Raw genomic sequence first — 26,150 nt, 5'->3', positions numbered from 1 at the left:
CTTTTCACACTGTCACAGCGTGAGGAAATACTGCCGATAACCAGCAAATGTGACAGGGGAGATCTGCACTAATCAGGGCACTGATTATCAGTGCCACCCAGCAATGCCCAGCAATGATGCCCAGCAGTGGCCAGCAGTGTCACCCATCAGTGCTGCCCAACGGTGTCGCCCATCAATGCTACCCAGCATTGCCACCCAGCAGTACCGCCCGTCAGTCCCTCCAGTCGGTGCTATCAGTCAGTGCCGCCCATCAGTACCACCTATCAGTGCCCATCATTGCTGCATATCAGTGCATCATCAGTGCCACCTCATCAATGCACACCAGTGCCGCCTCATCAGGGCCCATCAGTGCTGCCTATCAGTGCCCATCATTGCTGCAAATCAGTGAATCATCAGTGCCGCCTCATCAATGCCCACCAGTGCTGCCTCATCAATGCCCACTAGTGCCGTTTCATCAGGGCCCATCAGTGCTGCCTATCAGTGCCCATCATTGCTGCATATCAGTGAATCATCAGTGCCGCCTCATCAATGCCCACCAGTACTTCCTCATCAATGCCAACTATTGCCGCCTCATCAGGGCCCGTCATTGCTGCATATCAGTGCATCATCAGTGCCGCCTCATCAATGCCCACCAGTGCTGCCTCATCAATGCCCACTAGTGCCGCCTCAGCAGGGCCCATCAGTGCTGCCTATCAGTGCCCATCATTGCTGCATATCAGTGAATCATCAGTGCCGCCTCATCAATGCCCACCAGTACTGCCTCATCAATGCCCACTATTGCCGCCTCATCAGGGCCCATCATTGCTGCATATCAGTGCATCATCAGTGCTGCCTCATCAATGCCCACTAGTGCCACCTCAGCAGGGCCCATCAGTGCTGCCTATCAGTGCCCATCAATGCTGCCTATCAGTGCCCATGATTGCTGCATATCAGTGAATCATCAGTGCCGCCTCATCAATGCCCACTAGTGCCGCCTTATCAGGGTCCATCAGTGCTGCCTATCAGTGCAGCCTCATCAATGCACATTAGTGAAGGAAAAAAATTACCTGTTTGCAAATTTTTATAATAGAAACAAAGAAAACCTTTTTTTTTGCTCTTTTTTTACAGTGCAAAATATAAAAAACCGCAGTGATAATTAAATACCACCAAAAGAAAGCTGTATTTGTGTGAAAAAAATGTGTAGGTGTTGAGACATATTGCCTCCTCACTGCCTGCTTTAACCCCGACGTAGAAAGCAGTGCTATTCCTCTGAATGGGTTTTGTTCGATGGGAATATAATTTCTGTCATGGCTGTGAAGCATAGCATCCCATCTGTGGCATATTATTGGACATTTTTGGAGGTGGGGGGCACTGTCAGGGAGGCTGTACGGGGGGGACCTGTGATTTGTAGCAGAAGCCCTGATCACCATTGTCCAATCCAGACACGAACAACTGCAACAGAAAATAATCACTATCCCTACTGACCCAGTGCAACAGTGGTGGAACTCCTGACTAATGGACCATCTTACCATGGCACCCCCTTGCTGGACATTGTCCCTACAAACTTTACTGCCCTGCTGTAAACACACCGAGTGGTCACGTTGGATGACAGAGCTGTACAAGGAAGCCATAGCTGGGTGCATACACACTTCTCCATGTGCACCCCGTGTTTGGTCATATGACCAGGTCTGATGACACACAACCAAGTACAAGAGACCGGCCTCCATCTGACACTTCCTCTGAGCAAGAAAGCTGCAGCTTGGTGCAGGGATACTTCTGCACATGTCCCCTGTGGTTGCTCATGTGATCAGGTCTGATCAGGTCACACGACCAAGTGCAGGAGACATGCCTGCATCTGACATATCCCCTCGGAGCAAGCAAGCCATGGCAAGGTGCAGAAACATTTCTCTACATGTCCTCTGTTTCTGCTCCTGTGACCAGGTCTAATATCACACCACCAAGTTCAGAGGATCCACCTGCATCTGACTCCTTCCATTACAACAGTGGTCTCCAAACTGCAGCCCTTTGTGTGCCTTTCTCTGGCCCTTGGGGCACTATGTCATCCACTGATACCAACAATGAGGCACAATTCCCCCCACTGATACCAATGAAGGAGCACTTTTTCTCCCACTGAAACCAATGATGGGCCATTTTTTCTCCCACTGAAACCAATGATGGGGCACTTTTCCTCCCACTGAAACCAATGATGGGGCACTATGTCATCCACTGATACCAACAATGAGGCACAATTCCCCCCACTGATGCCAATGATGGAGCACTTTTCCTCCCACTGACACCAATGATGGAGTACTTTTCCTCCCACTGACACCAATGATGGAGCACTTTTCCTCCCACTGACACCAATGATGGAGCACTTTTCCTCCCACTGACACCAATGATGGGGCACTTTTCCTCCCACTGACACCAATGATGGGGCACTTTTTCTCCCACTGAAACCAATTATGGGGCACTATGTCATCCACTGATACCAACAATGAGGCATAATTCCCCCCACTGACACCAATGATGGGACACTTTTCCTCCCACTGACACCAATGATGGGGCACTATTCCTCCCACTGACACCAATGATAGGGCACTATTCCTCCCACTGACACCAATGATGGGGCACTATTACACCAACAATGGGGCAATTTACCTCCCGCTAACACCAACGATGGGGCAATTTACCTCCCACTAACACCAACGATAGGGCAATTTTCTCCCCACTGTCACCAATGATGGGGCACTTTTCCCCCACTGATACCAATGATGGAGCACTTTTCCTCCCTCTGACACCAATGATGGGGCACTTTTCCTCCCTCTGACACCAACGATGGGGCACTATTACACCAACGATGGGGCAATTTTCCTCCCACTAAAACCAATGATGAGACACTATTACACCAACGATGGGGTACTATTCCTCCCACTGACAGCAAAGATGGGGCACCATTCCTCTCACTGAAGGCAAAGATGGGGCATTGTTTTTTTCCCGCTGACACTGGGACCTTTTTATAATGAACACAGTCTGGTCCCCCTAAAAGTGACCTAAACATAGGGAAAAGTCGGCGCTCCAACAATATTCCAAAATGACCATTTACAGAAGTCCCATATCAGCAAAAAACAAAAAAACACACCAAGTTTCAAGAGCACAAACACCTCTCTCTTAAGGTGCAAAGAGGAGACAAGAATTTCTACTCAATGGTCGGACTCCTCGGTCAAACTGGCCCAAATTATCGTACCGATCAGACATATACTGTATATCTTTGAATCTGAAAGGTGAAATCTGAAAGTTTAGGCATAAAGCACAAAGATGGACGTTTTACGAAAGATCCTCCCATAAAGGGAACACGCCTACACAATCGGACATATTTATGGGAAGATCTTTCGTAAAACGTCCATCTTTGTGCTTTATGCCTAAACATTCGGACATGTTAACCCCTTCCAGTTCGGACACTTTCCCCCCCTTCCTGTCCAGGCCAATTTTCAGCTTTCAGCGCTATCACACTTTGAATGACAATTGAGCGGTCATGCAACACTGTACCCATATGAATGTTTTAGCATTTTTTTGAGACAGATAAAGCTGTATTTTGGTGGTATTTATGCACCACTGGTATTTTTATTTTTTTTGCTATGTAAATGAAAAAGTTCCAAAATTTTGAAAAAAAAGTGTTTTTCTTATAAAACTTTGCAAATAAATAATATTTCATCATAAATCTTGGCCAAAATGTATTCCGTTATCTTTTTAGTAAAAAAAAAAAATAACCCAAATTAGTTTATAACAAAAAATAATTTTTAAACATTTTTTTACATTTTTATTTTTTTTTTTATATTATTAATGTTTTTATTTTTTTTTATATACTGTCACCCTAGCAGTACAGTGTCACCATGGTGATTCTGTACTACTTGTGGGGGGTGATGAAAATTTTTTTTTTTTTTTTTACACTGATTGCTTTTACACCAATAAAGGCTGTAAAGCAATCATTTCTCCTTCTCTCTGGCTGCATTCTTGCAGCCATTGAGAACTACTGTGTGAGCTGTGATTGGTCACAGCTTGTCACATGGTACAAGGCTGTTGTGAATAGCCCTGTACCATGTGACCTCTGAGATCATTCACAGATTTCACACGTAGTAAGCAATGATGTCAGAAGTGACATCTTGCTTACTACTCTGCATGTGGTCACTGATTGGCCAATCAGTGGTCACATTGGGACACAGCGGGCACCGGATCGCGGTGCTGTGCGCTACCATGGAGCACGCACAAGCAGGGGGCAGGGAGGCTGTTTTAAAAGGCCACCTGACCCTGCACTGCCACCATCCAGCCGTTTATATACAAAGGCTGGACGGGCGGTGGTTAAGGGACGACCCTTCATGAAATGTGTACTTCTTTCTGGTTTACACCTAACCGATTGGCCGTATTTAAAGAAGAATCCTTAGTAAAACATACATCTTTGACCTACTTGGTTGAAGATATTTATGGAAAGTTCTTTCCTGAACTGTGTGTTACCCCTAACCAATCTGACATAATTATGGGATCTTTCAATTAACATACATCTGTGACTTAACCGATCGGTTTATTTATTGGAAGATCCTTTGTAAGTGTTTGTTCATTATGTCTAAACGATCAGTCAGTTATGGGGTGCTCTTTCACGAACTGTACATCTGTGACCATCACACCACCTCAGGGCCCCCACAGCATTCTGTACAAACAGTCCCCTCAGCACTCCCTGACCACTCAAGGAATGGCGGGAATGTCCTACTTGATTATACATGTTTATAGGAAGTTCGTTCATGAACTGTACGTCTTTGTGCGTTACTCCTAACGGATCGTTCATATTTTAGGAGGATCTTTGGTAAGGTGGACATCTTTGACTCAATTGATCATACATGTTTATAGGAAGATCTTTCATGAACTGTACGTCTTTGTGCGTTACTCCTAACGGATCGTTCATATTTTAGGAGGATATTTGGTAAGGTGGACATCTTTGACTCAATTGATCATACATGTTTATAGGAAGATCTTTCATGAACTGTACGTCTTTGTGCGTTACTCCTAACGCGTCGTTCATATTTTAGGAGGATATTTGGTAAGGTTGACATCTTTGACTCAATTGATCATACATGTTTATAGGAAGATCTTTCATGAACTGTACGTCTTTGTGCGTTACTTCTAACGCGTCGTTCATATTTTAGGAGGATATTTGGTAAGGTGGACATCTTTGACTCAATTGATCATACATGTTTATAGGAAGATCTTTCATGAACTGTACGTCTTTGTGCGTTACTCCTAACGGATCGTTCATATTTTAGGAGGATCTTTGGTAAGGTGGACATCTTTGACTCAATTGATCATACATGTTTATAGGAAGATCTTTCATGAACTGTACGTCTTTGTGCGTTACTCCTAACGGATCGTTCATATTTTAGGAGGATCTTTGGTAAGGTGGACATCTTTGACTCAATTGATCATACATGTTTTTAGGAAGATCTTTCATGAACTGTACGTCTTTGTGCGTTACTCCTAACGGATCGTTCATATTTTAGGAGGATCTTTGGTAAGGTGGACATCTTTGACTCAATTGATCATACATGTTTATAGGAAGATCTTTCATGAACTGTACGTCTTTGTGCGTTACTCCTAACGGATCGTTCATATTTTAGGAGGATCTTTGGTAAGGTGGACATCTTTGACTCAATTGATCATACATGTTTATAGGAAGATCTTTCATGAACTGTACGTCTTTGTGCGTTACTCCTAACGGATCGTTCATATTTTAGGAGGATCTTTGGTAAGGTTGACATCTTTGACTCAATTGATCATACATGTTTATAGGAAGATCTTTCATGAACTGTACGTCTTTGTGCGTTACTCCTAACGGATCGTTCATATTTTAGGAGGATCTTTGGTAAGGTGGACATCTCTGACTCAATTGATCATACATGTTTATAGGAAGATCTTTCATGAACTGTACGTCTTTGTGCGTTACTCCTAATGGATCGTTCATATTTTAGGAGGATATTTGGTAAGGTGGACATCTTTGACTCATTTCATATGGGTACAATGTTGCATGACCGCGCAATTGTCATTCAAAATGCAACAGTGCTGACAGCTGAAAATTGGCCAGGGCAGGAAGGGGGTAGAAGTGCCCGATAGGCAAGTGGTTAATACAATGCATATTTTTTTACTTAACCCCTTGCCCTCCTGAGGATTTACCCTCCCTTCCTGACCAGGCCATTTTTTGCGATATAGCGCCGTGTTACTTTAACTGACAATTGCGCGGTCATTCAACGCTGACATAAATTACATTTATTTCCTTTCTTTCGTTTGTATTCAATCACTTCTGCGTTTTTTAGATTTTGTGCTATCAACATCAAAAGACAGACAATTCTGAAGAAAAAAATAAAACAATATTATTGATTTTTTTTTGCTATAAAACATGTCCAATAAAAAAAATATAAAAAATCAAATTTCGTTATAAATTTAGGCCAAAATGTATTCTGCTCCGTGTCTTTGCCAAAAAAAAAATCCCAATAGGTGTAAATTAATTGGTTTACGTGAACGTTACAGCGTCTACAAGTGACGGTATATATACTGGAATTTTTATTTTTATTATACTACTAATGGCGGCGATCAGCGACTTATAGCGGGACTGTGGCGGACATTTTGACACTGCGGGGGAACTAACTGCCACTGACATCCCCAGTGAAACTAATATAGTGATCAGTGCTAATAAAAAGCACTGACACTGTACTACTGGCACTGGGCAGGAAGGTTAACAGTGCTGTGTGCTGTTTTACTATGTGTGCTGTTTTACTAGGGAGACATGCTGCTTTGTATTTCTCTGCTGTGCATGTCCTTGCTGGCAGGAGAGAGACCTGTTATGTTTACAAACAGGTCTCTCCACTGTCAGCTTTACACAGTGATCGCCGGGTGCCGGAGGAGAATCTCCGGCCGGGACCCGGTGATTTACATCCGTAGCAGCCAATGGAAATGCAACTCACGTATATATGCGACTTTGCACAGCCCTGCTGCCTTGTAGCAGAGGTTATATTTATTAGAAGATCGTTTGTGAAATGTGTTTGTGCATGTCCCCTGACCGATCATATTTATAGGAAGATCCTTCATAAAACGTCTATCTTTGACCTAACTGATTGGACATATTTATAGGAAGATCCTTCATAAAACGTCTATCTTTGATCTAAGGCTACGTTCACACTAGCCTTGTATGCAGGCGGCAGAGAGGCGTTTGGGAAGTGTTTTTACCGCTTCCCAAACGCCTCTGCCAATTCTGCACATTACAGCACATGGTGCTGTTCTAACGGGAATGTTTGCGTCTCGTCGCGGCAAAACGGACGCCTCTGGTCGAGTCAGGAGGCTTTGAAGCCTCCTATTCTCGTCTATGGTGCCGCTCCGCAAACGCCTGGCCGGAGTTTGCGGTGCGGTTGCGACGCGGTTGCGGGGCGTTTGCGGAGCGGTAACACCACTCAAACTGCTCGGCAAACGCCTAGCAACCGCCGCTAAACCGCGCATGCGGTGTTTGTGGAGCGTTTGCCGAGCGTTAAAAAACGCTCCGCAAACGCCGGACCAACGCTTGCCAAACGCTATATGGACGTTTGGCAAGCGTTGGCAAAACAGCCTAGTGTGAACGAGCCCTTACTGATTGGACATATTTATAGGAAGATCCTTCATAAAACGTCTATCTTTGACCTAACTGATTGGACATATTTATAGGAAGATCCTTCATAAAACGTCTATCTTTGATCTAACTGATTGGACATATTTATAGGAAGATCCTTCATAAAACGTCCCATCTTTGACCTAACTGATTGGACATATTTATAGGAAGATCCTTCATAAGACGTCTATCTTGGACCTAACTGATTGGACATATTTATAGGAAGATCCTTCATGAAATGTCTATCTTTCATCTAACTGATTGGACATATTTATAGGAAGATCCTTCATAAAACGTCTATCTTTGATCTAACTGATTGGACATATTTATAGGAAGATCCTTCATAAAACGTCCCATCTTTGACCTAACTGATTGGACATATTTATAGGAAGATCCTTCATAAAACGTCCCATCTTTGACCTAACTGATTGGACATATTTATAGGAAGATCCTTCATAAAACATCTATCTTTGACTTAACTGATTGGACATATTTATAGGAAGATCCTTCATAAAACGTCCCATCTTTGATCTAACTGATTGGACATATTTATAGGAAGATCCTTCATAAAACGTCTATCTTTGACCTAACTGATTGGACATATTTATGGGAAGATCCTTCATAAAACATCTATCTTTGACCTAACTGATTGGACATATTTATGGGAAGATCCTTCATAAAATGTCTATCTTTGACCTAACTGATTGGACATATTTATAGAAAGATCCTTCATAAAACGTCCCATCTTTGACCTAACTGATTGGACCTATTTATAAGAAGATCCTTCATAAAACGTCTATCTTTGACCTAACTGATTGGACATATTTATAGGAAGATCCTTCATAAAACGTCCCATCTTTGACCTGATTGGACATATTTATGGGAAGATCTTCTCGTGAACTGTACGTCTTTGTGCATTATACCTAACCGATCGTATATATTTATGGGAGGATCTTTAGTAAAATGGACATCGTTGACCTAACCAATCGGACGTATTTATGGGAAGTCCTTTCAAACTATCTACATCTTTGCATGTTACGCCTGAAAGATCGGACATATTTAGGGAGAGAGCTTTCAGGAATTGTGCTCGTCTATGTGTGCATTACCCCTAACTGATCGAACGTATTTATGGGAAGATATTTTGTAAACTGTACATCTGTGTTGCCCCTAACTGATCAGACATATTTCTGTGAGGATCATTAATACAATGTATATTTCTTGACCTAATTGATCAGACATACAGTGGATATAAAAGTCTACACACCCCTGTGAAAATGTCAGGTTTCTGTGATGTAAAAAAATGAGACAAACATAAATCATTTCATAACTTTCTCCACCTTTGATGTCACCTATAAACTGTACAACTCAATTGAAAAACAAACTGAAATCTCTTAAGGGGATGGGAGTAATCATAAAAAACTAAAATAATGTGGTTGCATAAGTGTGCACACCCTCTTATAACTGGGGATGTAGCTGTGTTCAGAATTAGGCAATCACATTCAAAATCATGTTAAATAGGAGTCAGTACACACCTGTCATCATTCGAAGTGCCTTTGATTAACCCTAAATAAAGTTCAGCTGTTCTAGTAGGTCTTTCCTGACATTTTTTTAGTCGCATCCTACAGCAAAAGCCATGGTCCGTACAGAGCATTCCAAAGCATCAGAGGGATCTCATTGTTAAAAGGTATCAGTCAGGAGAAGGGTACAAAAGAATTTCCAAGGCATTAGATATACCATGGAACACAGTGAAGACAGTCATCATCAAGTGAAGAAAATATGGCACAACAGTGACATCACCAAGAACTGGACGTCCCTCCAAAATGGATGAAAATACGAGAAGAAAACTGGTCTGGGAGGCAGCCAAGAGGCCTACAGCAACATGAAAGGAGCTGCAGGAATATCTGGCAAGTACTGGCTGTGTGGTCCATGTGACAACAATCTCCCGTATTCTTCATTTGTCTGGGCTAGGGGGTAGACTGGCAAGACGGACGCCTTTAATTACGAAGAAAAACATCCAAGCCTGGCTAAATTTTACAAAAACACATCCGAAGTCTCCCAAAATCATGTGGGAAAATGTGTTCTGATCTGATGACACCAAGGCTGAACTTTTTGGCCATAATTCCACAAGATATAGGTATATACAGTGGGGATCAAAAGTTTGGGCACCCCAGCTAAAAATTTGTATTAATGTGCATAAAGAAGCCAAGAAAAGATGGAAAAATCTCCAAAAAGGCATCAAATTACAGATTAGACATTCTTATAATATGTCAACAAAATTTAGATTTTATTTCCATCATTTACACTTTCAAAATAACAGAAAACAAAAAAATGGCGTCTGCAAAAGTTTGGGCACCCTGCAGAGTTAATATCTTGTACTGCCCCCTTTGGCAAGGATCACAGCTTGTAAACGCTTTTTGTAGCCAGCCAAGAGTCTTTCAATTCTTGTTTGAGGTATCTTTGCCCATTCTTCCTTACAAAAGTCTTCCAGTTCTTTGAGATTTCTGGGCTGTCTGTCACGCACTGCTCTTTTAAGGTCTATCCATAGATTTTCAATTATGTTGAGGTCAGGAGATTGTGAAGGCCATGGCAAAACCTTCAGTTTACGCCTCTTGATGTAATCCCCCATGGATTTCGAGGTGTGTTCAGGATCATTATCCATTTGTAGAAGCCATCCTCTCTTTAACTTCAGCTTTTTCACAGATGGCATCAAGTTACCATCCAAAATTTGCTGAAATTTTATTGAATCCATTTTTCCTTCTACTCGTGAGATGTTCCCTGTGCCACTGGCTGCAACACAACCCCAAAGCATGATTGATCCAACCCCATGCTTAACAGTTGGACAGAGGTTCTTTTCATTAAATTCTGTGCCCCTTCTTCTCCAAACGTACCTTTGCTCATCCCGGCCAAAAAGTTCAATTTTAACCTCATCGGTCCACAGAACTTGTTTCCAAAATGCATCAGGCTTGTCTATATGTTCATTTGCAAAGTTCAAACGATTTTTGTGGTGAGGACGTAGAAGAGGTTTTCTTCTGATGACTCTTCCATGAAGACCATATTTGTACAAGTATCTCTTTATGGTGGAATAGTGTACCACAACTCCAGTGTCTGCCAGATCTTTCTGGAGGGATCGTGCAGTCAAACGTGGGTTTTGAATTGTTTTTCTCACAATCCTGCGAGCTGTTCTGTCTGATATTTTTCTTGGTCTTCCAGATCTTGTTTTAACTTCCACTGTTCCTGATGACTGCCATTTCTTAATTACATTCCGAACAGAGGATATTGACATCTGAAAACGCTTTGCTATCTTCTTATAGCCTTCTCCAGCTTTGTGAGCGTCAACTATTTTCAGTTTCAGTTTTCTAGACAACTGCTTAGAAGAACCCATGGTGCTGATTGTTGGGGCAAGGTCAGATGAGTCTGGGCATTTAAAACCTTTGAGATTGACATCACCTGGTCTTCCCAGACGATGACTGAGAACAATCCATGACACTGGCAGGTCTCAGCTTTGCAAAGGGGGCAGTGCATGCTATAAATTCTGCAGGGTGCCCAAACTTTTGCAGACGCCATTTTTTTGTTTTCTGTTATTTTGAAAGTGTAAATGATGGAAATAAAATTTAACTTTTGTTGACATATTATAAGAATGTCTAATCTGTAATTTGATGCCTTTTGGAGATTTTTCCATCTTTCCTTGGCTTCTTTATGCACATTAATACAATTTTTTAGCTGGGGTGCCCAAACTTTCGATCCCCACTGCATATATATATTCTTAGGTGTTCAAGTACTTCTCTTCAGCAGTGCGAGACAAATAAATTCTTTACAAATCATACAATGTGATTTCCTGAATTTTTTTTAAAATTCTGTCTCTCAGAGTGGGAATGCACCTACAATGTGAATTTCAGACCCCTCCATGATTTCTAAGTGGGAGAACTTGCAAAATCGCAGGGTGTTCAAATACTTCTGTTCCTCACTGTATGTTTGTGGGGAGATCTTTTGTGAACTCTACATCTTTGTGTATTACCCTTAACCAACTGGACATATTTATGAGATCTTTCCTAGAATGTCCATCTTTGTGCGTTACACCTAACTGATCGGACATATTTATGTGAGGATCTCCAATACAAAGTATATTTTTTTGATCTAATTGATCAGAAACATCTATGGGAGGATCTTTTGCGAAATGTGTACACCTTCCTGCGTTATACCAACACGAACCTTCATATTTACAGGAGGATCTTTAGTAAAATAGATATTGTTGACCTAAGCAATCAGACATATTTATGGGAAGTTCTTTCAAACAACCTACATCTTTGCATGTTACATCTAACCGATCGGACATATTTATGGGAGGATATTTAGTAAAATGGACATCGTTGACCTAACCGATCGGGCATATTTAGGGGAGGATATTTAGTAAGAAGAACATTGTTGACCTAACCGATCAGACATATTTATGGAAGGATATTTAGTAAGAAGGACATCGTTGACCTAACCGATTGTACATATTTCTGGAAGGATATTTAGTAAGAAGGACATCGTTGACCTAACCGATTGTACATATTTATGGGGGGATATTCAGTAAAATAGACATCGTTGACCTAACCGATTGGACATATTTATGTGAGGATATTTAGTAAGAAGGACATCGTTGACCTAACCAATCAGACATATTTATGGGAGGATATTTAGTAAAATGGACGTCGTTGACCTAACCGATCAGATATATTTATGGGAGAATATTTAGTAAGAAGGACGTCGTTGACCTAACCGATCGGACATATTTATGGGAGGATATTTAGTAAAATGGACATCGTTGACCTAACCGATCGGACATATTTATGGGAGGATATTTAGTAAAATGGACATCATTGACCTAACCGATCGGACATATTTATGGGAGGATATTTAGTAAAATGGACATCGTTGACCTAACCGATCGGACATATTTATGGGAGGATATTTAATAAAAAGGACATCGTTGACCTAACCGATCAGACATATTTATGGGAGGATATTTAATAAAAAGGACATTATTGACCTAACCAATGGGACATATTTATGGGAGGATATTTAGTAAAATGGACATCGTTGACCTAACCGATCGGACATATTTATGGGAGGATATTTAATAAAAAGGACATCGTTGACCTAACCAATCGGACATATTTATGGGAGAATCTTTAGTAAGAAGGACATCGTTGACCGAACCAATCGAACATATTTATGGGAAGATGTTTACTAAAAAGGACATCGTTGACCTAACCGATCAGACATATTTATGGGAGGATGTTTAGTCAAATGGACATGGTTGACCTAACCGATCGGACATATTTATGGGAGGATATTTAATAAAAGGGACATCGTTGAGCTAACCGATCGGACTTATCTATGGGAGGATATTTAATAAAATGGACATCGTTGAGCTAACCAATCGGACATATTTATGGGAGGATATTTAATAAAATGGACATCGTTGAGCTAACCAATCGGACATATTTATGGGAGGATATTTAATGAAATGGACATAGTTGACCTAACCGATCGGACATATTTATAGGAGGATATTTAATAAAAAGGACATCATTGAGCTAACCGATCGGGCATATTTATGGGAGGATATTTAGTAAAATGGACATCGTTGACCTAAGCGATCGGACATATTTATGGGAGGATGTTTAGTCAAATGGACATGGTTGACCTAACCGATCGGACATATTTATGGGAGGATATTTAACAAAAAGGACATCGTTGAGCTAACCGATCGGACTTATCTATGGGAGGATATTTAATAAAATGGACATCGTTGAGCTAACCAATCGGACATATTTATGGGAGGATATTTAATAAAATGGACATCGTTGAGCTAACCAATCGGACATATTTATAGGAGGATATTTAATGAAATGGACATCGTTGACCTAACCGATCGGACATATTTATGGGAGGATATTTAATAAAAAGGACATCATTGAGCTAACCGATCGGGCATATTTATGGGAGGATATTTAGTAAAATGGACATCGTTGACCTAAGCGATCGGACATATTTATGGGACGATATTTAGTAAGAAGGACATTGTTGACCTAACCGATTGTACATATTTATGGAAGGAAATTTAGTAAGAAGGACATCGTTGACCTAACCGATTGTACATATTTCTGGAAGGATATTTAGTAAGAAGGACATCGTTGACCTAACCGATTGTACATATTTATGGGGGGATATTCAGTAAAATAGACATCGTTGACCTAACCGATCGGACATATTTATGGGAGGATATTTAGTAAGAAGGACATCGTTGACCTAACCAATCAGACATATTTATGGGAGGATATTTAGTAAAATGGACATCGTTGACCTAACCGATCGGACATATTTATGGGAGGATATTTAGTAAAATGGACATCGTTGACCTAACCGATCGGACATATTTATGGGAGGATATTTACTAAAATGGACATCGTTGACCTAACCGATCGGACATATTTATGGGAGGATATTTAATAAAAAGGACATCGTTGACCTAACCGATCAGACATATTTATGGGAGGATATTTAATAAAAAAGACATCATTGACCTAACCAATGGGACATATTTATGGGAGGATATTTAGTAAAATGGACATCGTTGACCTAACCGATCGGACATATTTATGGGAGAATCTTTAGTAAGAAGGACATCGTTGACCGAACCAATCGAACATATTTATGGGAAGATGTTTACTAAAAAGGACATCGTTGACCTAACCGATCAGACATATTTATGGGAGGATGTTTAGTCAAATGGACATGGTTGACCTAACCGATCGGACATATTTATGGGAGGATATTTAATAAAAGGGACATCGTTGAGCTAACCGATCGGACTTATCTATGGGAGGATATTTAATAAAATGGACATCGTTGAGCTAACCAATCGGACATATTTATGGGAGGATATTTAATAAAATGGACATCGTTGAGCTAACCAATCGGACATATTTATGGGAGGATATTTAATGAAATGGACATAGTTGACCTAACCGATCGGACATATTTATGGGAGGATATTTAATAAAAAGGACATCGTTGAGCTAACCGATCGGACTTATCTATGGGAGGATATTTAATAAAATGGACATCGTTGAACTAACCGATCGGACTTATCTATGGGAGGATATTTAATAAAATGGACATCGTTGAGCTAACCAATCGGACATATTTATGGGAGGATATTTAATAAAATGGACATCGTTGAGCTAACCAATCGGACATATTTATGGGAGGATATTTAATGAAATGGACATCGTTGACCTAACTGATCGGACATATTTATGGGACGATATTTAATAAAAAGGACATCATTGAGCTAACCGATCGGGCATATTTATGGGAGGATATTTAGTAAAATGGACATTGTTGACCTAACCGATCGGACATACAGTTGCAAGAAAAAGTATGTGAACCCCTTGGGATTACGTGGAGTTTTGCATGAATTGGGCATAAAATGTGCTCTGAATGTCATCTAAGTCACAACAATAGAAGAACACAGTCTGCTGAACATAATACTACACAAAAATTAGATGTTGCCATGGTTTAATTGCACATAACATGTAAACATTCACAGTGCAGGGAGGAAAAAGTATGTGAAGCCCTAGCTTAATGACTTCTCCCAGAGCTAATTGGAGCCAGGAGTGAGCCAACCTTGACTGCAATCAGTTTGATGATATTGGATGTGTTGCTGACAGCTGTCCTGCCCTTAAAAAACACACACCTGTTTTGGGTTTACTGGTTTCAAGAAGCACTGTCTGATGTGAACCATGCCTTGCAAAAAAGAGCTCTCAAAAGACCTACGATCAAGAATTGTTGACTTGCATGAAGCTGGAAAGGGTTACAAAAGTATCTCCAAAAGCCTTGATGTTCATGTGTCCACGGTAAGACAGACTGTCTACAAATGGAAAAAGTTTAGCAGTGTTGCTACTCTGCCTAGGCGTGGTCGTCCTGTAAAAATGACTGCAAGAGCACAGTGCAGAATGCTGCATGAGGTAAAGAAGAATCCCAGAGTGTCAGCTAAAGACCTACAGAAATCTCTGGCACATGCTAACATTTTTGTTGACACATCTACAATAAGGAAAACATTAAACAAGAATGGAGTACATGGGAGGACACCACGGAGGAAGCCATTGCTGTCCAAAAAGAATATTGCAGCACGTTTGAAGTTTGCAAAAGAGCACCTGGATGTTCCACAGCACTACTGGCAAAATATACTGTGGACAGATGAAACCAAGATTGAGTTGTTTGGGAAGAACACACAACACTATGTGTGGAGAAAAAAAGGCACAGAACACCAACATCAAAACCTCATCCCCACTGTAAAACATGGCGGAGAGAGCATCATGGTTTGGGGCTGCTTTGCTGCCTCAGGGCCTGGACGGATTGTTGTCATTGATGGGAAAATGAATTCCAGAGTTTATCAAGACATTTTGCAGGAAAACGTACGACCATCTGTCCGCCAACTGAAGCTCCGCAGAGGATGGGTGATGCAACAGGACAATGACCCAAAGCATACAAGTAATTCAACAAAACAATGGCTGCAACAGCAGAGAATACGCCTTCTGGAGTGGCCCAGTCAGAGTCCTGACCTCAACCCGATTGAAATGCTGTGGCATGACCTTAAGAGAGTGATTCACACCAGACATCCCAAGAATATTGCTACACTGAAACAGTTTTGTGAAGAGGAGTGGTCCAAAATGACTCCAGATCATTGTGCAGGTCTGATCTGCAACTACAGGAAACGTTTGGTTGAGGTTATTGCTGCCAAAGGAGGGTCAACCAGTTATTAAGTCCAAAGGTTCACATACTTGTTCCTCCCTGCACTGTGAATGTTTACATGTTATGTGCAATTAAACCATGGCAACATCTAATGTTTGTGTAGTATTATGTTCAGCAGACTGTGTTCTTCTATTGTTGTGACTTAGATGACGTTCAGAGCACATTTTATGCCCAATTCATGCAAAACTCCACGTAATCCCAAAGGGTTCACATACTTTTTCTTGCAACTGTATTTATGGGAGGATATTTAGTAAGAAGCACATTGTTGGCCTAACCGATCTGACATATTTATGGGAAGTTCTTTTGAATAATGTACATCTTTGCATGTTACATCTAAACAATCAGACATATTTAGGAAAAGACCTTTCGCGATCTGTGTACGTCTACGTGCATTACCCCTAACTGATCGGACATACTGGAGGATCTTTAGTAAAATGGACATCGTTGACCTAACTCAGGGGTCTCCAAACTACGGCCCTCTAACTGTTGAAGTACTACAAGTCCCATCATGCCTCTACCTCTGGGAGTCTTGCCTGTGGCTGTCAGAGTCTTGCAAGGCCTCATGGGACTTGCAGTTCCTCAACACCTGGAGGGCCATAGTTTGGAGACCCCTGAACTGATCGGACATGTTTATGGGAAGTTTTTGGGAACAACCCACATCTCTGCATGTTATGCCTAAACGACTGGACATATTTAGGGAAAGTCCTTTTCGTGAACTGTGTACGTCTATGTGCGTTACCCCTAACTGATCGGACATATGTACTGGAGGATCTTTAGTAAAATGGATATCGTTGACCTAACCAATCGTACATATTTATGGGAGGATATTTAGTCAAATGGACATCGTTGACCTAACAGATCGGACATATTTATGGGAAGTTCTTTTGAACAATGTACATCTTTGCATGTTACATCAAAACAATCAGACATATTTAGGGAAAGACCTTTTGCGATCTGTGTACATCTACGTGCATTACCCCTAACTGATTGGACATACTGAAGGATCTTTAGTAAAATGGACATCGTTGACCTAAATCAGGGGTCTCCAAACTACGGCCCTCCAGCTTTTGAAGTACAACAAGTCCCATCATGCCTCTGCCTCTGGGTGTCATGCCTGTCGCTGTCAGAGTCTTGCAAGGCCTCATGGGACTTGCAGTTCCTCAACACCTTGGAGGGCCATAGTTTGGAGACCCCTGAATTGATCGGACATATTTATGGGAAGTTCTTTGATAAAACGTAAATCTTCACATGGTACACCTAAACGATCGTACATATTTATGGGAAGTTCTTTGGAACAACCTACATCTTTGCATGTTATGCCTAAAGGACTGGACATATTTAGGGAAAGATCTTTTCGTGAACTGTGTACGTCTATGCGTGTTACCCCTAACTGATCGGACATATATACTGGAGGATCTTTAGTAAAATGGATATCGTTGACCTAACCAATCGTACATATTTATGGATGGATATTTAGTCAAATGGACTTCGTTGACTTAACAGATCGGACATATTGAGCTAACCGATCAGACATATTTATGGGAGGATATTTAGTAAGAAGGACATCGTTGACCTAACCGATCGGACATATTTATAGAAGGATGTTTAGTCAAATGGACATGGTTGACCTAACCGATCGTACATATTTATGGGAGGATATTTAATAAAAAGGACATCGTTGAGCTAACCGATCGGACATATTTATGGGAGGATATTTAATAAAATGGACATCGTTGAGCTAACCAATCGGACATATTTATAGGAGGATATTTAATGAAATGGACATCGTTGACCTAACCGATCGGACATATTTATGGGAGGATATTTAATAAAAAGGACATCATTGAGCTAACCGATCGGGCATATTTATGGGAGGATATTTAGTAAAATGGACATCGTTGACCTAAGCGATCGGACATATTTATGGGAGGATATTTAGTAAAATGGACATTGTTGACCTAACCGATCGGACATATTTATGGGACGATATTTAGTAAGAAGGACATTGTTGACCTAACCGATTGTACATATTTATGGAAGGATATTTAGTAAGAAGGACATCGTTGACCTAACCGATTGTACATATTTCTGGAAGGATATTTAGTAAGAAGGACATCGTTGACCTAACCGATTGTACATATTTATGGGGGGATATTCAGTAAAATAGACATCGTTGACCTAACCGATCGGACATATTTATGGGAGGATATTTAGTAAGAAGGACATCGTTGACCTAACCAATCAGACATATTTATGGGAGGATATTTAGTAAAATGGACGTCGTTGACCTAACCGATCAGATATATTTATGGGAGAATATCTAGTAAGAAGGACGTCGTTGACCTAACCGATCGGACATATTTATGGGAGGATATTTAGTAAAATGGACATCGTTGACCTAACCGATCGGACATATTTATGGGAGGATATTTAGTAAAATGGACATCGTTGACCTAACCGATCGGACATATTTATGGGAGAATCTTTAGTAAGAAGGACATCGTTGACCGAACCAATCGAACATATTTATGGGAAGATGTTTACTAAAAAGGACATCGTTGACCTAACCGATCAGACATATTTATGGGAGGATGTTTAGTCAAATGGACATGGTTGACCTAACCGATCGGACATATTTATGGGAGGATATTTAATAAAAAGGACATCGTTGAGCTAACCGATCGGACTTATCTATGGGAGGATATTTAATAAAATGGACATCGTTGAGCTAACCGATCGGACTTATCTATGGGAGGATATTTAATAAAATGGACATCGTTGAGCTAACCAATCGGACATATTTATGGGAGGATATTTAATAAAATGGACATCGTTGAGCTAACCAATCGGACATATTTATGGGAGGATATTTAATGAAAAGGACATCGTTGACCTAACTGATCGGACATATTTATGGGACGATATTTAATAAAAAGGACATCATTGAGCTAACCGATCGGGCATATTTATGGGAGGATATTTAGTAAAATGGACACTGTTGACCTAACCGATCGGACATATTTATGGGAGGATATTTAGTAAGAAGCACATTGTTGGCCTAACCGATCTGACATATTTATGGGAAGTTCTTTTGAATAATGTACATCTTTGCATGTTACATCTAAACAATCAGACATATTTAGGAAAAGACCTTTCGCGATCTGTGTACGTCTACGTGCATTACCCCTAACTGATCGGACATACTGGAGGATCTTTAGTAAAATGGACATCGTTGACCTAACTCAGGGGTCTCCAAACTACGGCCCTCTAACTGTTGAAGTACTACAAGTCCCATCATGCCTCTGCCTCTGGGAGTCTTGCCTGTGGCTGTCAGAGTCTTGCAAGGCCTCATGGGACTTGCAGTTCCTCAACACCTGGAGGGCCATAGTTTGGAGACCCCTGAACTGATCGGACATGTTTATGGGAAGTTTTTGGGAACAACCCACATCTCTGCATGTTATGCCTAAACGACTGGACATATTTAGGGAAAGTCCTTTTCGTGAACTGTGTACGTCTATGTGCGTTACCCCTAACTGATCGGACATATGTACTGGAGGATCTTTAGTAAAATGGATATCGTTGACCTAACCAATCGTACATATTTATGGGAGGATATTTAGTCAAATGGACATCGTTGACCTAACAGATCGGACATATTTATGGGAAGTTCTTTTGAACAATGTACATCTTTGCATGTTACATCAAAACAATCAGACATATTTAGGGAAAGACCTTTTGCGATCTGTGTACATCTACGTGCATTACCCCTAACTGATTGGACATACTGAAGGATCTTTAGTAAAATGGACATCGTTGACCTAAATCAGGGGTCTCCAAACTACGGCCCTCCAGCTTTTGAAGTACAACAAGTCCCATCATGCCTCTGCCTCTGGGTGTCATGCCTGTCGCTGTCAGAGTCTTGCAAGGTCTCATGGGATTTGCAGTTCCTCAACACCTTGGAGGGCCATAGTTTGGAGACCCCTGAATTGATCGGACATATTTATGGGAAGTTCTTTGATAAAACGTAAATCTTCACATGGTACACCTAAACGATCGTACATATTTATGGGAAGTTCTTTGGAACAACCTACATCTTTGCATGTTATGCCTAAAGGACTGGACATATTTAGGGAAAGATCTTTTCGTGAACTGTGTACGTCTATGCGTGTTACCCCTAACCGATCGGACATATATACTGGAGGATCTTTAGTAAAATGGATATCGTTGACCTAACCAATCGTACATATTTATGGATGGATATTTAGTCAAATGGACTTCGTTGACTTAACAGATCGGACATATTGAGCTAACCGATCGGACATATTTATGGGAGGATATTTAGTAAGAAGGACATCGTTGACCTAACCGATCGGACATATTTATAGAAGGATGTTTAGTCAAATGGACATGGTTGACCTAACCGATCGGACATATTTATGGGAGGATATTTAATAAAAAGGACATTGTTGAGCTAACCGATCGGACATATTTATGGGAGGATATTTAGTAAGAAGGACATCGTTGACCTAACCGATCGAACATATTTATGGGAAGATGTTTACTAAAAAGGACATCGTTGACCTAACTGATCGGACATATTTATGGGAGGATATTTAATAAAAAGGACATCGTTGAGCTAACTGATCGGACTTATTTATGGGAGGATATTTAATAAAAAGGACATTGTTGACCTAACTGATTGGATATATTTATGGGAGGATGTTTAGTAAAATGGACATGGTTGACCTAACCGATCGTACATATTGATGGGAGGATATTTAATAAAAAGGACATCATTGACCTAACCGATCGGACATATTTATGGAAGGATATTTAATAAAAAGGACATCGTTGAGCTAACCGATCGTACATATTTATGGGAGGATATTTAATAAAAAGGACATCGTTGACCTAACCGATCGGACATATTTATGGAAGGATATTTAATAAAAAGGACATCGTTGACCTAACCAATCGTACATATTTATGGGAGGATGTTTAGTAAAATGGACATCGTTGACCTAACTCAGGGGACTCCAAACTATGGCTTTCCAGCTGTTGAAGTACTACAAGTCCCATCATGCCTCTGGGTGTCATGCCTGTTGCTGTCAGAGTCTTGCAAGACCTCATGGGACTTGCAGTTCCTCAACACCTGGAGGGCCATAGTTTGGAGACCCCTGAACTGATCGGACATATTTATGGGAAGTTCTTTGATAAAACGTACATCTTCACATGGTACACCTAAACGATCGTACATATTTATGGGAAGTTCTTTGGAACAACCTACATCTTTGCATGTTATGCCTAAAGGACTGGACATATTTAGGGAAAGATCTTTTCGTGAACTGTGTACGTCTATGTGTGTTACCCCTAACTGATCGGACATATATACTAGTGGATCTTTAGTAAAATGGACATCGTTGACCTAACAGATCGGACATATTTATGGGAAGTTCTTTCGAACAACCTACATCTTTGCCTGTTACACCTAAACGACTGAACATATTTATAGGATCTTTGGTAAAATGGACATCATCGACCTCACCTGATCGTACACATTTACAAGAAGTTCTTTCAAACAACGTACATCTTTGCATGTTACATCTAAACAACTGGACACATTTAGGGAAAAATCTTTTGTGAACTGTGTACGTCTATGCACGTTACCCCCAAACTGATTAGACATATGTACTGGAGGATCTTTAGTAAAATGGACATCGTTGACCTAACTGATTGGACTTATTTATGGGAAGTTCTTTGATAAAACGTACATCTTCACATGGCCACACCTAAACGATCGTAGATATTTATGAAAAGTTCTTTCAAACAACCTAGACGACTGAACATACTTATAGGATGATCTTTAGTAAAAACGGATATCGTTGACCTAACCAATCGTACATATTTATGGGAGGATCTTTACTAAAATGGATATCGTTGACCTAACTAATCGTACATATTTATGGGAGGTTCTTTACTAAAATGGATATCATTGACCTAACCAATCGTACATATTTATGGGAGTATCTTTAGAAAAATGGATATCGTTGACCTAACCAATCATACATATTTATGGGAGGATCATTACTAAAATGGATATCGTTTACCTAACCAATCGTACATATTTATGGGAGTATCTTTAGAAAAATGGATATCGTTGACCTAACCAATCGTACATATGTATGGGAAGATCTTTAGTAAAACGGACATCGTCGATCTAACCTGATCGGACTTATTCATGGGAAGTTCTTTCAAACAACCTACATCTTTGCATGTTACAACTCAACGACTGAACATATTTATAGCAGGATCTCTATTAAAATGGACATCGTCAACCTAACCTGATCGTACATATTTATGGGAAGTTCTTTCGAACAACCTACATCTTTGCCTGTTACACCTAAATGATCGGCCATATTTACAGGAAAAAATGTGCAACTTACACCTCACCGGATATACGTATTAGAAAATCTTTCGTGAAATGTGTTTCCGTGTTACACCTGAATATTCGGCCATATTCATGGGAAGATCTTTTGTGACCCGTGTACTATGGCTATGTGCGCTGCGCCTAACCGGACATATTTTTGAATTGTACCGTCTGTCACCACCTTAGGGCCCCCTCAGGCTCCTATATGCAGAATCCCCTCAGCCTTATATATATACACACACAGGCAGTCCCTGCAGCCTTCTATACAATATATATAGGAGGCTGAGGGGGCTCAGTGTATATATATGAGGCTGAGGGGGCTAAGTGTATATATAGGAGGCTGAGGGGGGCTCAGTGTATATATAGGAGGCTGAGGGGGCTCAGTATATATATATATATATATATATATATATATATACACACACACTGAGCCCCCTCAGCCTCCTATATATACACTGAGCCCCCTCAGCCTCATATATATATATATATATATATATATATATATATATATATATATATATATATATATATATATATATAGTCAGTCCCCTCAGCCTGCTATATATACACAGTCAGTCCCCTCAGCCTGCTATATATACACAGTCAGTCCCCTCAGCCTGCTATATATACACAGTCAGTCCCCTCAGCCTGCTATATATACACAGTCAGTCCCCTCAGCCTGCTATATATACACAGTCAGTCCCCTCAGCCTCCTATATACACACAGTCAGTCCCCTCTGCCTGTTATATATACACAGTCAGTCCCCTCAGCTCTCCCTGACCACTCTGGTGGAAATGGCGGGAACGTCCTGTCAGCTGTCACCCGCTCTATAAAGGTGAAGGGACAGACCGCACCACCCTGACAGAAGGGAGGGGGGGATGAGGTGGACACAGGGGGGTCTGCCGTCACCAAGTCACACAATAGGGGGACACACGGCCCTCGTCCCCTCTCACCCCCCCTTCCCCTCACAGATAGTGAGCCCGTCCATCGGTTAATGTGAAGAAGGATTGGGGGGGGGGGAGTAGAAGCCGCCCCCGCACTGTACACTGTCTGCCCCCCCGGCTCCCCTCCCCCTCCTGTTTACCTGCGGCAGCTGCCGGCGCGTCGTCGGTTTCCACACTCCGCGGCTCCCCTGAGGCCTCCGGCGGGAAGAGGAGGCTGGGGCTATGGCGCCCCGGAGCGCCTCCGTCGCCTTCTTCCTCCTCCCCCTCTTCTTCTATTTCTTCCTCGTCGCCTTCCCGGCCGCCTTCTCCTTCTTCTTCATCGTCCTCGTCGTCTTCCTCCTCCTCCTCCTCCTTCTCGCCGTCCCCCTCTTCGGACACGGCCATCTCCTCTTCTTCTTCCTCCTCTTCCTCGTCGTCCCTCAGCGGGGAAGAGGAGGACGCCATCGCCGCCGAATAAAAAACTTTTTCTTTTCCACCCGCCGAGAATCCCCTCAGGGCGCCCCGGGGGGAGCAGCCCTCATCCGACGACTTTCACCTCACGAAAAAAGCCCGCCAGTTTTTGTTTGGCTTTTACCTCACAAAATGAATAAAGGTCGTAAAACCCCCCCCCCTTTCCCGCCGATTTGGGGGGGACTTTACCTCAGGAAAAAAAAACGAAGTGTGTCAAAAAAATAAGCAAGAAAAAAAAATCTGCTTTCCTTTGTCTAAACACCCCCCCCTAAGAAAAAAAAAAACATAAATAGAAGACCCCCTCGCTTCCCCCGCCTCTTCTGTTTCCAAAAAAAGTTCAGAGAAGGTGAAGGGGTTAAAAAAGAGCAGTATTAAAAATGGTAAAAGGAGGAAGAAAAAAAAAAGGGATTTATTTTTATTCAGATCAAATAGGAAAAGTTGACAGGGAACCAAGATGGCCGCCCCTTCAATTATTATATGTAAAGTTAAAAAAAAAAATAATAAAATGAGGCTGTGTGAGATATTTATAAACCTTCCTCATCCCTCCCCCACCTGAATCACACAGCAGCTACTCCCCCTTTTATTAAGACCATTTCTATTATACACAGCGGCGGCGGCAGCAGCCTCCTTCCTTCTCTCTCTCTCTCTCTCCCCCTCTCTCTGTGTGGAAAGAACCGCACAAAATGGCTGGGGGCAGCTGGCACTATTCTACAAAAATATATGTAGAGAGATATGATATGTGACCAGGCATAGAATAGGTGGGTGGGGCTGTTTGTGTCAATATGTGGCTAGACACATTGAAATGTACGGCCGAACAGAGGCAGACGAGAGAGAAGGAGAAGAAGGGAGGGGGGGGAGCGCAAAAAAAAAAAAAGAAGAGATATGAATATGTAAAAGAAGAAGAATTTGCAGGCAACTGATTTTTTTCGATATTTTTTCACAAGCCGTTTATATATTTTGTGTTGCGGTAAAGTTTTGTTTTGTTCTTTTTTTTTTCTTCTTTTTCTCCCTAGGAAGCATGACAACCAGTGCTCGAAAAGGTGACCCCCCGACCGGTGAGGGTGTCAAATTAGGGCTGTGTCTGTGCAATGCGATGGATATCAAACCCCGCTTCCTCTCACAGTTATTACTTTTCGGACCGCTTGCCCCCTTTTTGTTTAGATTGTAAGCTCTTAGGCACCTTTTGCACGAAGGGTTCCGATAGGTGCGGTCATTTAATGACAGTATGGGGTGGTGTCGTCTGTCCCCTTGCATTTAGGCCCCTTTCACACGAAGGTTCCGGAAGGGCGGTCATTTAACTACAGGAATTTTACAACAGTATGGGGTGGTGCGGTCCATCCGCTCGCATTTAGGCCCCTTTCATACGAAGGTTCCGAAAGGGCGGTCATTTAACTACAGTCATTTTACAACAGTATGGGGTGTTAACAACAGTATGGGGTAGTGCAGTCTGTCCCCACATCTTTAGGCCACAATTCACACAAAGGGTTCCCATAGGTGCGGTCATTTAACTACAGTATGGGGTGGTGTGGTCTGTCCCCTCACCTTTAGGCCTCTATTCACACAAAGGGTTCCGATAGGTGCGGTCATTTAACGACAGTATGTGGTGGTGCGGTCTGTCCCCTTGCATTTAGGCCCCTTTCACACGAAGGTTCCGAAAGGGCGGTCATTTAACTACAGTCATTTTACGACAGTATGGGGTGGTGCGGTCTGTCCCCTCACCTTTAGGCCCCCATTCACACAAAGGGTTCTGAAACGGCGGTCATTTAACTACAGTCATTTAAAAACAGTATGGGGTGTTAACAACAGTATGGGGTGGTGTCGTCTGTCCCCACATCTTTAGGCCCCAATTCACACAAAGGGTTCCGA

General features: G+C 41.6%; 1 protein-coding gene across 3 annotated transcripts in view; it reads right to left on the bottom strand.

Moving 5' to 3' along the window:
- The window catches only part of CHD3 (chromodomain helicase DNA binding protein 3), a 156,347-nt gene extending 131,557 nt beyond the window's left edge, over positions 1-24,790 (bottom strand). Inside the window, exon 1 of one of the 3 annotated variants that reach the window (XM_089694044.1) lies at positions 23,975-24,790. In XM_089694044.1, the coding sequence (XP_089550170.1) occupies positions 23,975-24,278 (304 nt within the window). In that variant the 5' untranslated portion in view covers positions 24,279-24,790. The remainder of the gene's footprint in view (positions 1-23,974) is intronic. The other 2 variants (XM_089694043.1, XM_089694042.1) reach the window with 2 other exon arrangements.
- Positions 24,791-26,150: the final 1,360 nt, after the last annotated feature.

This window comes from Staurois parvus, unplaced genomic scaffold (genome assembly GCF_062004578.1).
Source record: "Staurois parvus isolate SC_StPar_1 unplaced genomic scaffold, SC_StPar_1.0 ptg000647l, whole genome shotgun sequence".
In the NCBI taxonomy this organism is placed as follows: Eukaryota; Metazoa; Chordata; class Amphibia; order Anura; family Ranidae; genus Staurois; species Staurois parvus.
The sequence above is the reverse complement of the archived record's forward strand: the minus strand, read 5'-3'. Positions and strand labels throughout refer to the sequence as shown.